Raw genomic sequence first — 15399 nt, 5'->3', positions numbered from 1 at the left:
GCTCTCTGAAGTTAGCAGGGAAGGCTCAGGGACCGTGCCAGAAGTCTCACGTCATTTGTCTTGTCCCCTCTTCTCTGTACTTCTGGCTGGACCATAAAAAATACAGCAGCGGAACATTAATTAGGTCATGTACCCACTTCCACCTCCTAGGTGCACACCTGAGCATTTGTACCAAGTCTTGTATCAGTACATTCCCACTAAATACACTGGTATCAAGTCTTGACACTGCAGTGCAGTATGACTCCACAACGTGCACATTTAGAAGAGAAGACAATTTACTCCACAAAAATCAGTGCAACATGAAACATTTTCTGAAAATGACTTCTGACAATAGATGTGTGTGTTATTACCTACTTAGAACATGTTTCAAACTAAGTAAACTCAGTAACTTGACAAGCATTACATTTGCTTTCAGGGAGCTGCGAGGCGTAACAAGGACAGTAAGGAGCTTTCATTCAATAGGAAAGCACACAGAGCAGTCCTCCTGAAGGTCTCCATTCTATCATTAAAAACGGCATTGTTGTTGTGTTTTTGTAACGAGCAGCTAATGATTCCCAACCCATATGCTTGTACCAGATGTCTGAACCTTCACAGGCCCGACTGTATTTGTTCCTTTAGATGAACCATTTCATGTTACTTAATAATAATAGTCAGGATCATTATTTTAATTCTCATCATTCAAATCTAAACACAGCAAATATGATGAGTAAGAAGCTTCAAGTTTTTCCCTTGATTAACAGGCTCTATATGTGCAGAAAACCAGCCCCTTCTTGAAGATGTGATTTCTCCAATGAAGCCATTGCTAGCCAGTTCTTCTTTCCTGGAGCAGCTTCCCTGCACTGTGGAACAATGACTGTGATTCTAAAGTGAGAGCACACAAAAAGACTTACAACTTTCATGTGCTACAAATGCTAGCAGTAACAACTGCCATTCCTCTGCATTTCACTGTGGCTGGCTGTCACTTCTAAGAGTTGTTGCTTTTGAAATACTTATTACCTGTAAAGCTCAGAACCTTTATCTGCATCATACTTGGTTTGAACTTCTCAGATCTCTTTCAGTCCCTACCAACTCTGCCTGTCAGGTTAGGCATTCTCTTTATGTCCCAAACCACTCCACTGCAGAGTTTTGTGTTGAAATATTACTATATGGGACACACCAGAGCCTGAGGCAACAGTCCACAATGTGTATCGGGTGGCCATTACTCTTTGATAGTAAATATTGCTTGGTCCCAGGTTACCTGATCTGAAAAAGAACCTAATGAGGTCGATGCTAACAATGATCCTACATTTACATAGCGCCTCATCTCAGAAGTTTTAAATTCCATTATAAAAGCTGCACAATGTCATCCTTAACTGAAGTGCCAGCTGTGGACTGAAATGGGATTGTGGTTTCAAACAGAAGGGAACTGTGCAATACAAACAGTGAGAACAGACAGTGCAAGCTACCTTCTAGCTTTCAATAGGAGTGGATGAGGGTACAAGTTTTAACACTTTTTCAAAGAATCTTGATGGCTTTCTGTGACCTCAGTCTGTTGGAAACTCAGTTTAGATCATATGAGGATGTACTTTCATCAGCATAAAAATGGAAGGTTCACTGCATTAGCTTGGTGCAGGACACATTTGCAAAAATGATCATTTTCTGAGTCATAAACATCATATTTACCTTCATATTAGTGCATGCACTTACAACCTGATGCCTCTTCAAGCCAGGGCCAGTGCATCTGTATAAAAGGAGTACTTTTCACTTTCATTAGAAATTTCAGTTGTGTAATTGCCGATGTTCTTTTTATCAGAGGTTATACTGCATTTACCTGTACCTGCACTAGACCACTATGTCTTCTATTAATGGATTTCTAGGTAGGTTTTCTCCAACTCCTGTTAGTATCCTCCTTGTCTGTAAGCATTTATTGATTTTTAGAGTCAAACCAATGAGTAAAAGCACAGGAGCTGGAAACAGAAATAACACAGATCCAAGATGGGCTTTAATAAGTGTTGTTTAATGTGGAAAGTGCTAAGAAATGTTGCTTTTGCAAACTGAAAAATGTTATTGTATTCTTTACTGACTTAAAGGACTCAGGCTGCCTCATCAGAGATCCTGTGTAGGGAATTTAGGATAGCACATAAAATAAGGGGGAATACTGTTCTCAAGGGTTCAATTTGAGTACATAGCTCTGCTAAAAGATACAGATGATCCTGGACAATGAGATAAGGGGTTAAATCGTGACTGAGGACATGGGCTGGAACTTAAGGAAATCAGGCTCAACAAACAGGCTTCAACCATGTTGATTGTACATCAAGGCAAACAGGAAAAACGGGCAAAACCATGTGGGGGCTCAATAAATCTAATCATTTTGATGATTTCACAAAATTAACGTGCACAAAATCAATTTCACAAAATTAACATGTGCAATCTGAAACCTGCATGGAGCTTTGACTTCCTTCAGCCCAGGGCCATGCCAGTTGCCGGGGAAAGTTAAGATAAAGACAACTACTTGCCAGTAAGCAGTTGTCCCAGACAAAAGGACTCATACATTGTAATTTTCTTCACCAATGGAAGCGTGAATCTCCCAGACATGCCATGTGTATTATATTGTGTACTGCTGTGGATGGGGCGCCTTGGTTGAACCTGTAAAATCCATAGTTAAACAGAGGAAGGAGGTGAAATGTTCAACCTGAGGAAGACTCGAACCTTCATCGCTGAGACCACCGATGACCACTACCACAGGACAATGCGCAGACGCAATTGGGAGGAGTTTATGGAAACCACCTCTTGGAACTCATCTTAATAGGAAGTGGGACAGGTGATGAATATGTATAGATGTATGGTATAAAAATGCTGCAAGCTCTGACCAAAAGTGTGCCTACTTTGTTGGGTCACCCGCTCTTGCAAGAACGTATAATAAATTACTGCTCCGCTACGTGTCTACCTTAAGTCCTGTTTTTAGGACCTTTGTCATTTCTAACATTTAATAAGTGTTGCTTCTTTGTTAGCTGCTAGTTGGTTCTATCAAGAGAACTCTTGGCAGATCACTATAAATTTTGAATCAAAAAAAGAGAATATACCAGTGCATGACTGTACTGTGATCTAAAGTGTCTCTTGAGAATATTTCCTAATTATACTGCTTGATCATTTTTATTACCTTACCCAGAACAGTCTGTGAGATATACTGACATTCCTGCATAACAAAAGCAGTGCTGTAATAATGGATTTATTTTTACACAGTTGTCTCTCATTTAGAGACTGACTTGTGGACCAGGTTTGTCTGTATGCAAGATTCACTAAAATGAGCTCTACTTCAGTTAGCTTTAGGATATCTATTGCAAACCATGCTCTTTTGTTCTGTTTTATTGCTTTGACAGTTGTTCAGATTGAAAACAACACATATGGTCTATAAATACTACCGCAGTTCTAATTTTTCAGTAAATATCTCAGCTAATGCCCCTTTCCTAAGATTATTACAGATAAAGAGATTGTGGGATGGATCTTAAAGGAAGACCACATGCTTGCTTCAAATACACAGTTTCCAATAATTTATCTCAGAGTACAATTAGTCACCTAGACATGTAAATCAAGTTTCCTGAATAATCTTGCCTACAGAAAGTTATGAGATGACTGAAATTTCATTAAAAAAAGCTTACCTTCAAACTCCTCTGTACTTCTTGGGTGTAATTTAGAAACCTTGTTTATTTTTAACTCTGCAAAGAATCACAGTTCCTGTTTCAAAATGTACTTTTTGAGAGTAGGAAGCTGGCCAATACATATAATCTGAATGGTTCTTTTTTTCTGAGAAATCTGTGTTCTTTCTCTGAAGTGAAACCCAAAAATGCAAATTTTGTTTATTATTTAGGGAAAGCTTAGTCATGGATCTTCATTATCACATTTTGGAGATGGTAGCTGCAGAGTAGAGAGAAACATTGGCTCCAGAAGAATTAATGATGGTCTGATTGACACATCGTAATTCATACTGGTATATCTTGACTGTTTTAAAATTATAATAATTATGGTAGCATTTCATGTAAATTATGAATTTTGTATATAATTGAGGTCTTCTCTTAATCATCTTGATGAAACTTGCATCAAAGCATGAAGACAGCAGTCCAAGGTGAGGCTTGCACAGATATTAACTCGAGCTTGCATGAAAGCCTCCTAGGGTTAACACAATGTATTTGCTTCTGCTCTTTCACCATTGTTGTTTGCTTCATTCCAAGAACAAACACAGGCTGTTCCAGGATGGCATTAACATGGCTTAACACTGTGCCATTGCTGCTGACATTGTCCTTTTTTGTGACAGCTTTTCAGTTTGCAAGCAAAAAATGAAATATTGTCCATCATTTCCCCTCAAAAGATGGGATGGGAATGAGATTGGAATGAATAAATTTTATGAGAATTCCAGAAATTCAAATCAAGGATGACATTAGATGGTAAAAGAAAAAAAAGAGCCCTGGGGTGAACCAGTTTGTATGCCCTGAGATCAGCAGGCCAGTCTGACATCACACAGAAGAACTGGACAGTTTCAGTTCCCAAGGAATTTCTGCCTGGACGTATGACATGGAAGCTGGACACCTATCAAAGACATTAATGGGATACTTAAATACCTTTGAAAACCAATGCCTTTGAAAAAATGCCAATGGTTATGTGGAATTGATTCATTCCAAATGCCAGGATTCCATGTGTATCAACACCCTTTTATTGAAGAAGTTGTTTGTAAAAGAAAATGGAAAAATAGAAAATATTTTAAGAATAAAGTGTGCTCCTTCGACACCAGAGGACCTCAGAGAGGAGACCTTATTAATTACACAACTACCTCTGGATAGGTAAAATTTATGGAACTTAACAGTGGAGACGGGATGCATAGGGAATAGGAAAACTTTTTTTCACATTCTAAGTGATATTGATGGCTTTTGGAATAACTCAGAGATTGAAATAAAATACTTCCATTCAGTGACCATTGGAGTGACTTGGCTTCTAGTTAAAGTACTTCCTCATTGCTGATAATGATTTCTGCTGCTACCAGAAAAACTATTGACAATTTCTCCTGAGAAACATCAGTGAAACAAGAAATAGCTGGTAATATGCCCTGTGTGTGAGGGTTTCCTTAGCATATTTCCTAGTGGTTTTAAGTCCATTTAAATCTCCAGAAGTGTTTTTCCCATTTTTTGAAGAAAATTACAATTATTTACAGTTATTCTTTATCTACCTTTTTATTTCCTACATGAATTTTTCCCCTCTAGTTATTGATATAATTTTTCTTTTTAATTACTTAGATAATTATTTTTTGTATTACTGATAGATTGTTCACTGGTTCTCTTCATCCTCCAAAATTCATTTTTTGGAAATGCAGCACCTCTGAGCCACTGCACAAAGTGAATCAATTTTCTTTTATATGCCATTCGAGTAGGGAAGGTTCTAAACTTCTCTGTTAGTTCTGAACTTCTCCTACAGCACCCTACCTGTTCTCTCCAACTGTACAGCTCAAATGCAAGGCACAAAGTGGTTTTTTTCTTTGCTTTGAATGTTTTTTTTCCTCTGTAAACCATAAAGTTGCATTCTGTATAGCTAAGGAAATCTCTCAGTGTGGCTGGGCAACAAACAATTAAAATCTCTTGACAATGGGCAATTAAAATCTCGCCTCAGTGTTTGTAATTTAGGACATTTTCATTATGGGCTCATTGTTCATGCTGAGTGATCAATAACAGATGCCTGCACATGTCTTCCCTGGTTTTAGGAATGTGCCCACCACAGCACATTTCTATCTAGCATAAGATACATTCCTACCCATCACAAAGCATTTCATAAATAGATACCATTGATGAACTCCCCCATGTCTCCCAGGGAAGCAACAGTTCAGGGTCTGACAGAGAAAGTAGAGGCATCCTGGATATTCACAGCAGATTTTAATGTAGAATCAATGACAAATCAATGTATGCTGTCTTCTGAGTTCACCTTAAAGCTGCCAGAACTATTGCTAGGGTTCTTCAAGCAGGTGGTTTTCAACTGGTTTAAATCAATCTGAGGCTGTCGAGATGACAACCTTTTATTTATAAAAGGATATTTTGATGGAATCACGCACATGTCCAACATACAGAAGCACTCCTAGTTTGCTAAGCTTGAGATCAAAACTTGCTGGTATATGTCACTTGTTTTCTCTTCTCTATAATGCTTAGAATGGACATGTCTTTGCTATTTATAAAAAGTAGAAATATTTGCATTTCAGGACAGAGAGATTAGTACAGAAAGACACCTCCCTGTTGTTTAGCATATCACCTGAGCTCTGTACTACAGGGCAGTAAAAGAATCCCCATGCAGGACCCAACACTGATCAGACAGTTCTAGGGAGAGGGGAGAAAAGGATGTCATCATCCCCATGTTGTTTTTTCCACTCCTTTCTCCCACTTCTCTCCCTTTGCTACCTTCTCCTGGTTTCTGAATGCCGTTCGCTCCCAAATCACCACAACCCTCTCTGAGATATATAAAGCCAGAACTAGAAGTTTTTAATGCTAAATGAGCAAAATTACTTCACAATCTGATGCTTATTCTACCGTCTGATTATGAAAAAGGCAAGAAATATACTGCCAGAGAATAATATGAATAAACAAGAGGAAGGAGACGACCAGAGACGGGAAGCTGGGGGAGAGGGAGCTATAGCATGCTCATCGTTCAGGTGATAATTGCTGTGTCTGAATCGTCAGGCTGATGACACTACTGTCTGTCTTAACTCAGAGGTAGTTTTCCATGTAACCTACAAAGCAGAAGTGGCAAATTAAACCTTTCTATAGCTGTAGTAGTTTCAGTACAGTTCTAGAAGACACAGTTTCTGCCTTAAGAAGTCCTGAAATCCGTGGAGTTTTTCTAGGCTTTGTATGATGGTTAGAATGAGAAAGGTGGACAGGTTTGCCAAACCCAGGACAGCAGGGAATAAAGCTGGATGTATTTTGTACAATTTCTGTCTGATACATTTTTATTTTAAACACATCACCTGAGTTATAATTAAAATGCACCACAGATTTTTTTTATAATTCAATTTTACTGGAAAACAGTGAAGAATTTGAGTAGGAAAAACCAAAGATTACATTGGCCTTGAATTCTCAGTGCATCGCTGCAGAAGGTCAACAAGGATACTTGTTGGGAGACATTTGAGTATTAGTTAATCAGAAATAATTTCATTCTGATTCATCACTAGAGCTCTTCATAAATACAACATTATAATTTTTCCCTCTCTCTGAATCCTGTAAGGATACCTCACTAAGCTCCATCTTTCCAGCTCATCTCTCATCACTATGATGGCATCAGGGAACATGATTTAGTAACAAATGTTTAGTAAAAAGCTAAACTATGAAAGTAGCATTTACAAGATAGCTATAAAATTATTTGAGAGGGACAGAACAAATGTATATTATTGCTCAGAAATATTCTATACTATTGTAATTTATTAAGTATAATGCTTCTTTTATTAACAGCAGCATCACTAATTTCACCAGCAGAACTACAACCTCCATTTCTGTCGGTGTGACAGGACGACTGTTCTCAGAAAGAAAGGCATTAAAAGCCTAAGTTCTTTCCTTTTTAGCTTTTAAACCTTTGGAGGTGTTAAAACAATTTTGCAAAACACCTCAGGACAAGCTGTAACATACTTTTTACTTTCCTGGCATGCTTAAGTGCTGTAATACTTGGTGTGCCTCATGCATTTTTTCCTTCATTACAAATAGAAATGCAAGACATTAAACTTGTCAGAAAACGATGCATGGAAATTACATTAGGTAGGGATGTTTCTTTACTCAAGCACATGAGACATCCATCTGACCCATAGTGTATGTTTGGGACACTGCCTTGTGGATAGACCCAGAGAGCAGACAGCTGCTTTCCCATTGGATTTGACATATGGGAATTGGGATGGAATTTTGCCTGACACTCCTCCATCTCGACAGTGTGTTTTTGGCATGCACACACTGCTATTCATAATGGTTGGGGTTTTTTTGCAAAGTGTAACGTTTCTAAAACTGTTTTCAAACTTACGTAGCCAAAACCACCGTAACACTGAGATGTTCTGCTGTTTTTCTAAGAAATACACATTTGCTCTGCTTGTAAAAGGAACTCTGAGGCGTTGCTCTCCGTGGCATGGTACATGTGTTGGTGTCATCCCTGCCAAAGCAAGGAAAAATTTAGTATCGGGAACTGGGAGGATGAAAAAGTATTGTCAGGATTTTGTCTGGGAAGAAGCCATGAAAATATACTGTTGCTCAGCAGGATCCAGTTTCTTGACATACAGTGCCTCATTTAATGGGATCTGAATGTGTCACACACAGGATCCAATTTACTCTGAATTTTGCTTCCTAATACAACACGTTGTGAAATAATGGAGATCTGGAGAGGGTTGCTCTCTTCTGAATTTGCATTGCCACCATGTTCTCCCCATAGTGGTCAGAATTCGAAGGTGGGGATTTTGCATAATCTGTCTTGAGAACATAAAGCAAGGTTACAAGCCACAGCAGTGCGTGACAATTGTGTCTGGCTGCCTATATTAAGGTTCAAGACAATAAATTCTTTTACATAATGAACTGGAAGATTAGTTACACTTGATAAATGTGACTTCAGAGACACTCATTCAGCTCAGACTTTTCTCTGCAAGCAGAATTACATTTCTTTAAAAGATCTGAATGTATCTGCTTTATAGATAGGGGAATTTTAGAATAAGTTCCCGAATCTCCAGATTATAAATATAGACCATTACATTGCTAATTGTTGCTGATTTTTTTTATGGAGATAAAAGAAATTCTGTAATGAAGTTGGTTCTTGGAAGATTTATAGACCAGTTTCTAATTGGTCTTCAAAAAGATGCTAGCAAAAATGAGGTGATAGGAATGCAGAAATACCTCAGCCAAATAAATCCAAACAATCTTACAGCCTGACATCAGATATGGAGGTCTCTGTGCAATACCCTACTCAGCTTGTAGGTCAGCTTGCCATGCCACTGGATATGTCTGCGTGTTACTGGAGGGCAGAAAATGGAATATAGGATGCAACAAAGTGCTTCACTGTCTGTCCAAGCTGCCAGAGGTACACAGGTTGAAATGAAAGTGATGAAAATCAAGGCCCTGAGGGTACTGGGTCTTATTTATTCCATCAGTCTTCTGAGGGCTGTATGGTAACTTCACCTCTTAGGTTGAAAGGAATGGGGCTCTGGTAAAGTGTTAGGAAATGTGGAATGGGCATGTATTCATCTGCTTCTGGTGCTGGCACTCTGATGAATGCCACGTCTGCTGCTCTCAGGAGGCTAAGTCATTAGCTGCTAATAAAATACAATATTAAGATTTTTGAACTTTAGACATTTGGAACAAAGTATTGATTTGATCTTCAGGACTTTGTCTCTGACTTGCTTTTGCTAGTAGAGTAGCATATTTTTCCTGCTATGTCTCAACATTGTATGAATACTTTTATTATTTCTATTTTATTGTCAATGTGGACTGCATCTCCTTTCATTTGTGATAACTAAACCAGGACATGCTTGTCAGGTCTTCTGGTCAATAACGTTTATAAATATTAATACTTAGTGACAGGCAAATATTTTAAAAGAAAATGACAATACAAATAACTTGAAGAAAATCAAGACAACTGAAGATAAATTTAAAAATTAATGGGAAAGTAAACAATTAAAGGAAAGAGAATAAAGCAAAATCCAATGTATCCTCATATCACATCCTAAGATCTTGTGTGAGTTGGCAGAATACTTGAGCAGACATTAGGCTATTCTGCTGTGGACAGGCTGGGTACATAAACCATTTCGGAGAGATGTTTGAGCTTTTCCTAGTTGTGTCCAAAACCTCCTACGAAGGAAGTAGCCAAACCTGCCCAAACAGTTAATACCAACACTAAACTGAACCTAATACTGGGAACCTGATTTTTGAAATCTGATCTTAACCACTTATATTGCAAAGCAAGCAACTGTCAGGTATGCTCTTCTGACCCTTTTAAAGCAAATAGTTTACAACAGTCAACAGAGTAGTTGTTGTGAATATTTGCTATCAGAAAGTATTGCAGTTGGAAACTTGTAAGAGGAATCAGAGAGGAACTGCAGACAGTTCTGATTCGGTGATGTCCCAGTAACTGGAAATGTGGTACTACTGGAACACAGTAATCCCAAGGGGAGACACAATAGTAAATATTTTGCTTCATTTTTGAAATTGGTGAGAGCAGAAGGAAAATTATGAAACCTTTACTTTAGAACAGCTTGAAAATTCAATGTTAATTCTGAGGGCGTCTAGTTGTGGTTCTCAGTTCTCTCTCAAACCTATTTCTCTTCAGCAATAATGGCAGAGGTGTTATAAACCCTACATTTTTCTAAATAAGATCCGACCTGGCTTATCTACTCAAGTTTCAAACTGTATCTCGTGAAGTCAAGTTCTTGCATTATGGGATTCTAAGGTCACGAAGGGGGATGGAGGAAGCTAAGTACCATCCAGCTCAGTACCTGTAAGGCTGCTTTTGCAGTAGATCATAATATTTAGCTGTGTCTCCAGTGCGGTCACAGATTTTGTGTATTACATTCAGTAAATAGAGGAGACTCCCTGGTTATGACATATTGCTACAGAACAGGTAGTGATCTAATGAAAAGCAAAAGAAGACTGCGAACGGGGTTGCCGGAGCCCTGCGTGACATGAATGCTAACAAGTCCACTCACGTCATCAGCTTCCCTGCTCTCAGCTCCCCCCTCCCTCCTTTCCTTTCTCCTTTATGAGCCAGCTTGAAATCAGGGAATTACATGCTAAGGAAAACCCTTCAGCTAAACATATAATTATTCTGCACAGGATCAGTGCAGCACAGTTAATCAGTTTACCAACTGAATTAATTTTTATTTTTTTGTGTCTGCACCTCCTGTGGAGAGTGGAGAAATTCTGGATTTAAAGGGGAAAACACTGGTCGCAGTTGTGAAATGAGAATCTGAAGCCGAGCATTTATTAGGAGAGAAACCTCCACTGCAGGGCTGTATTGGCAGCAAACCTTGCTGTCAGTCCCCAAGACTTTGAATAACTGACTCCATGTGAAGTTATTACACACAGGTACTTAAGAAGTAACTGCTTCCTATTTTAATTTTCAGCTGTTTAATAACATTCCATTCTCTGAAAACCACAGCTGTATTGCATTGCATTACATTGCGTTGCACTTCATTGGACTGTTTGGAAAAGTTGGGATTTATCTTGACACAGGTGTCACTTCATGTGTTCATGCTTTAAATGCCTGACTTCACTTAGGAAGCACAAAACCTTAAATGCTTTTACTTGTAAGAGCACAGAGAAAGCCTTTAGATTCTACTTACAATGAAAACACAAAGTATCATGCTCCTTTGAGAACTTTCTTTTTAACCACAGTGCCTTCTGCTGTGTATCTGCTAAACTTTGCAAAATGCTTTTATATAAAGACAGTTTCTTTAACACAAAGGTCTCTGGAGTCTTAACTTCTATATCCTCTGTTAGCCCCAAGAATCAGCTTCTAAAGATTTGAATGACCTTTTCAGGTTGTCCACACCATCTGATGCAGTTCCCAAGTTGAATTCCAGTTGAATGCCTTCAGAAAAGAACTGTGGATAAATAGAAGATGCCAACTTGTCATAAGAATGTTCCTTAAAGCTTATCAATTTTTGGTTTTTTTGGCAAGTAGCATTTCCTTAGGGAAAAGAACAGAAGGGTGTCTTCTGTTGGTTAGGGCTTAGGCTACAGCTACTTCTGATAATAGCACACCGTAACCAGGACACCTTCTGGGTAGCCAGGTCTCAAACTATTAACGTCATTTTTGTGGCTTGCTCCCATCTTCTCTTCAATTATTTGGTGGTGCTGGTACTCACTACTAGTTAATTTCAACACATGTACTTTACTAACAGTTTTTAAAAGTACGTTACAATAGGTAACATTTACAATCCTTACAAATAAAGATAATTGACTGCATATTTTTAAGAAAAAAAAAGAAGTTATACTATACTTGCAATATTTATTTTTTTATTTATAGCAAAGAAAATACTCCACATTCATAATGGGGTAGTTTTTCTAAAATGTCTTTACTATATCTTTAAACACTTACAAAGAAGTATACCCCTCAGTAAAGAAGACATACATGAAAGCTACCTTATCTCTCAGATATTACCACCCAACTAGACCTTCGACATCACTAATGCATTAATAGCTATTTAGCAGAATGACTACAGCTAATGGAACTGACATACAGAATATATGTGAATTACAGGCAAACAGTGGCCACAGCCAGGCAATTTTTGTGAAGTAAAGTATTTACAAGGGGTTTTAAACTAATTCTGGTGTGCTTCCATTTGTGTGTGTTAGGTCTTTCCTCTGGCTACAATGAAGTATACGTTTGTGAAGGTAAACGCCAGGATAAAAACAGGGCTGGTAACATTAGCATGGTAAAAATGGACTGTTTGGGGGTCTGTAGCACTCATGTTACTGAGGAAAATACCTATCCTGTCAATACTTTGGTGTTCGTTGCATTCCACTTCCTTATGCTCTAGCCCAGAGGCACACTAGTGACAATGCTGTCTACTCCAGACGTCCCTATGGATGCAGTATGTAGTCTTTGTACAGAAATTTCACTGCCAGGCAACACCATACACTGAAATCCCTTTTGTTTGTATGACCTTCTTGCTTCCCATGGCATGCTCTACACGTTACGGATTAGAGTTACCCAAGATGTAATTAGTTTACATCAAAAAGGATAAAAATGTAGGAGGAAGCAGCTACATTTTTTAATTTAGCAACAAGTATTATACACATTTAGATATTTGATTTGCATTATAATTCCAGTCATGAGTTAAAATAGCATAACAACCTGCCCCCTTTTTAAATCTTTTACGTACTGGAGATAAAGGTGTGGATCAGAAAACTCTCCTCTGCACGTACATTAGGATTTGATTTCAAGTAGTGACATTGGAGTATGGGAATCAATCCTCTAATGGTTTCAGGATCCATCCCGATGACCTGCTTAAGACCTCCAAATTAACCTGAGTTCACAAACTACATACATTCCCCAAGACACCGTTTGCTTCAGAAGGCTGTATGTTTGTACAAGGATAGTTTGCTCATAATTTTAATGTCTGATGAGCACCTAAACAGCCCAATTTCAGATAAGTATGGAGATAGAACTCAGCAAAATGAAAGCAGAACCATTCTCTTATTAATAATACTGTGAAATCTTTAAGGATATTATAGTGGGCATCCAATTCAACCCTCCAGTAACTTCAGTAACCACATTACAGAAATTATTTCCATGAGTAACATGAAAACAAAATTTGCACTTCTTCTCCTTATATAATGGAGATCCCTTGTAGCAGAAATGATTTGTCTCTAAGGCAGACAGCTCATCAGGAGCAATATATAACAACACTAATGCATCCTATTGTGGAAATACCTTTTTCCCCACTCTCAAGACATTTAAACCACTTATCATCACAAAAGATTCTCCACCCTCCCATCCAAGCCGGTCTGTTTGCAGCACAGCCGAGCATTGTAAAGCAAAACATGTCACAGCTTATGGCTGTGTTGTGAAACTGCGAATGTGCAGGGAAATCATCATTCCTGTCAAGTTATTGGGAAGAGTTTCCCCAGCGAAGCCGTGCTCAGCCCTGCGCGTCCCCCCTCCTGCACCCCACGCACGGGCACGGGCTGCACTGTCCACGGTACCAGTGAGGGACGGGGACCACGGGGCGTTAGGCACGACATCGGCACGAGCGAGAGCGGCTGGGAAGCCTGAACAAATCAGGACATGTCACTGAAGGAGCTGAATTCCTCAGTCCAGTCGGCAGCACCTTATGCTCCTTGTGGTACCCTAAACTACAGACAAGTGCTGCACAGCCACTGCATCAGATCACCTGATGTGAGCAAAACAGACCTAATCAGGGCAAATTTAAAGCAACCAAACATCAGAATGTTACACTGTGCAATGCATAATGGAGCCATGAGACACAAACACTTTACGTCTGCATTTACCAACAAACACATTTGATCCCTACTCAGCTCCCGGCAGAAATTCCGACAACATGCTGAACAGCTTAAACAGCCCCTCGCCAGTCGTGCCTTAAAAACTACTGTGCCAAGCAGCACAGGGATCATTAAAACTGAATAAACTCTGCCCAAAACAAAGAACACAAGAGCAGACATGTAAATTGCATGGATCCAAAGTACAGACAATACATGGTAATAAATGATCATACCTTTCATCCAATCCACTACTTGCTTGGGCGTCCACTTGCTAATAGGTTCCATAACGAGAGCCATCATCAGATCACTTTATCATTCACACCAAAATCAGAAAAAGGAGAGAAAAAATCTATCAGAGAGCATGACTGGACTAAGAGAGCTGTAGGATTTTACAGTGCAGTCCAAAGAGAAGATGATGCTTTGTCCCTCCAGGTTTCTCCTGCACTGATTCAGTAATGTATAAAATTACACTGCTTGATCAGCTCTGGCACCTCCCCCACTGCACACAGCCTGCAACACGCTGGAGCACAGAGCCAGGAAATGGTGCAGTACGTATAGACTTACTTACAAAAGCCTCTACCCAGTGATCTACTTATTAGACTGGCACAAATATAAAATTATATTACACAGAGAGCAATTCAAGCTGGAGCTATTCCAGACACTGAGTTTTAAGGAGCTTTATTCCAACAAGCTCTGGGATCTTCATCAGGGGAAAATATCACTACTGTAACTTGATAGCAGATTGTCTTGGCTTCATTGTGAATATGCTGACTGTCACTCAGTTTAAAGAGAAGATAGAAATATCAGAATATCACTTGGCATCTGGCAAAATGCTGAGCATCTCCATCTTTACAATACAGAATGTTGCTGGAGTCTTACACTATGTAATCATGTAATTCAGAATGTCAAACATGGTACAAAAACTCTTACCCAAGAAAAAAACTATTGGAAAAAACCCTCTTTTTTTTCTGGCCACATGCAGAGCCATCACATTTCTATATATTCTCTATATATTTCTATGTGCTCCTCATTTTATAGTGAAAGACTGAGCAGCAAAGAATCAATTTTTACTACTATAGGGCTTTGAAATAGACAAGTATAGGAAGTATTTTGATTCATAGCATTGTGACCTCTAGTCAATCTTTCTCTTTTGTTGGGGAAAAAAAAATGGTTTAAATATTCTAGTACTGAAGTTTATTACCCTTCCATAGGATGAGGGTGGAACATTTTAAGGAGATGTGCCAAAGAGAGCTTTTTGGACCCTTTTGTGACTCTTTGCACCTCATGTAGCATTCATTCTGCGTCATGTGGTTGAAGAGGTGCATGCTTTCTGTTTGATCCATTGTCTGAGATCTTCTCCCACTATTTTATTTTAGGGGGAGAAACTCAGATTCCAGGGGGAAAAAAAGAGAACAAAGCAGTT

At 38.8% G+C, this 15399-nt stretch overlaps 1 protein-coding gene across 1 annotated transcript in view; it reads right to left on the bottom strand.

Annotated features, from left to right (window-relative positions):
• The window catches only part of LOC311195834 (connector enhancer of kinase suppressor of ras 2-like), a gene marked incomplete at its 5' end in the record, with an annotated part of 188889 nt that extends 174616 nt beyond the window's left edge, over nucleotides 1–14273 (bottom strand). The window contains one exon of the mRNA XM_084269273.1: nucleotides 14210–14273. Coding sequence (XP_084125399.1) covers nucleotides 14210–14273 — 64 coding nt within the window. The remainder of the gene's footprint in view (nucleotides 1–14209) is intronic.
• Nucleotides 14274–15399: the final 1126 nt, after the last annotated feature.

This window comes from Gallinula chloropus, assembly GCF_964237585.1.
Source record: "Gallinula chloropus genome assembly, chromosome: 11".
In the NCBI taxonomy this organism is placed as follows: domain Eukaryota; kingdom Metazoa; phylum Chordata; class Aves; order Gruiformes; family Rallidae; genus Gallinula; species Gallinula chloropus.
This window is presented reverse-complemented; position numbering and strand designations above follow the sequence as displayed.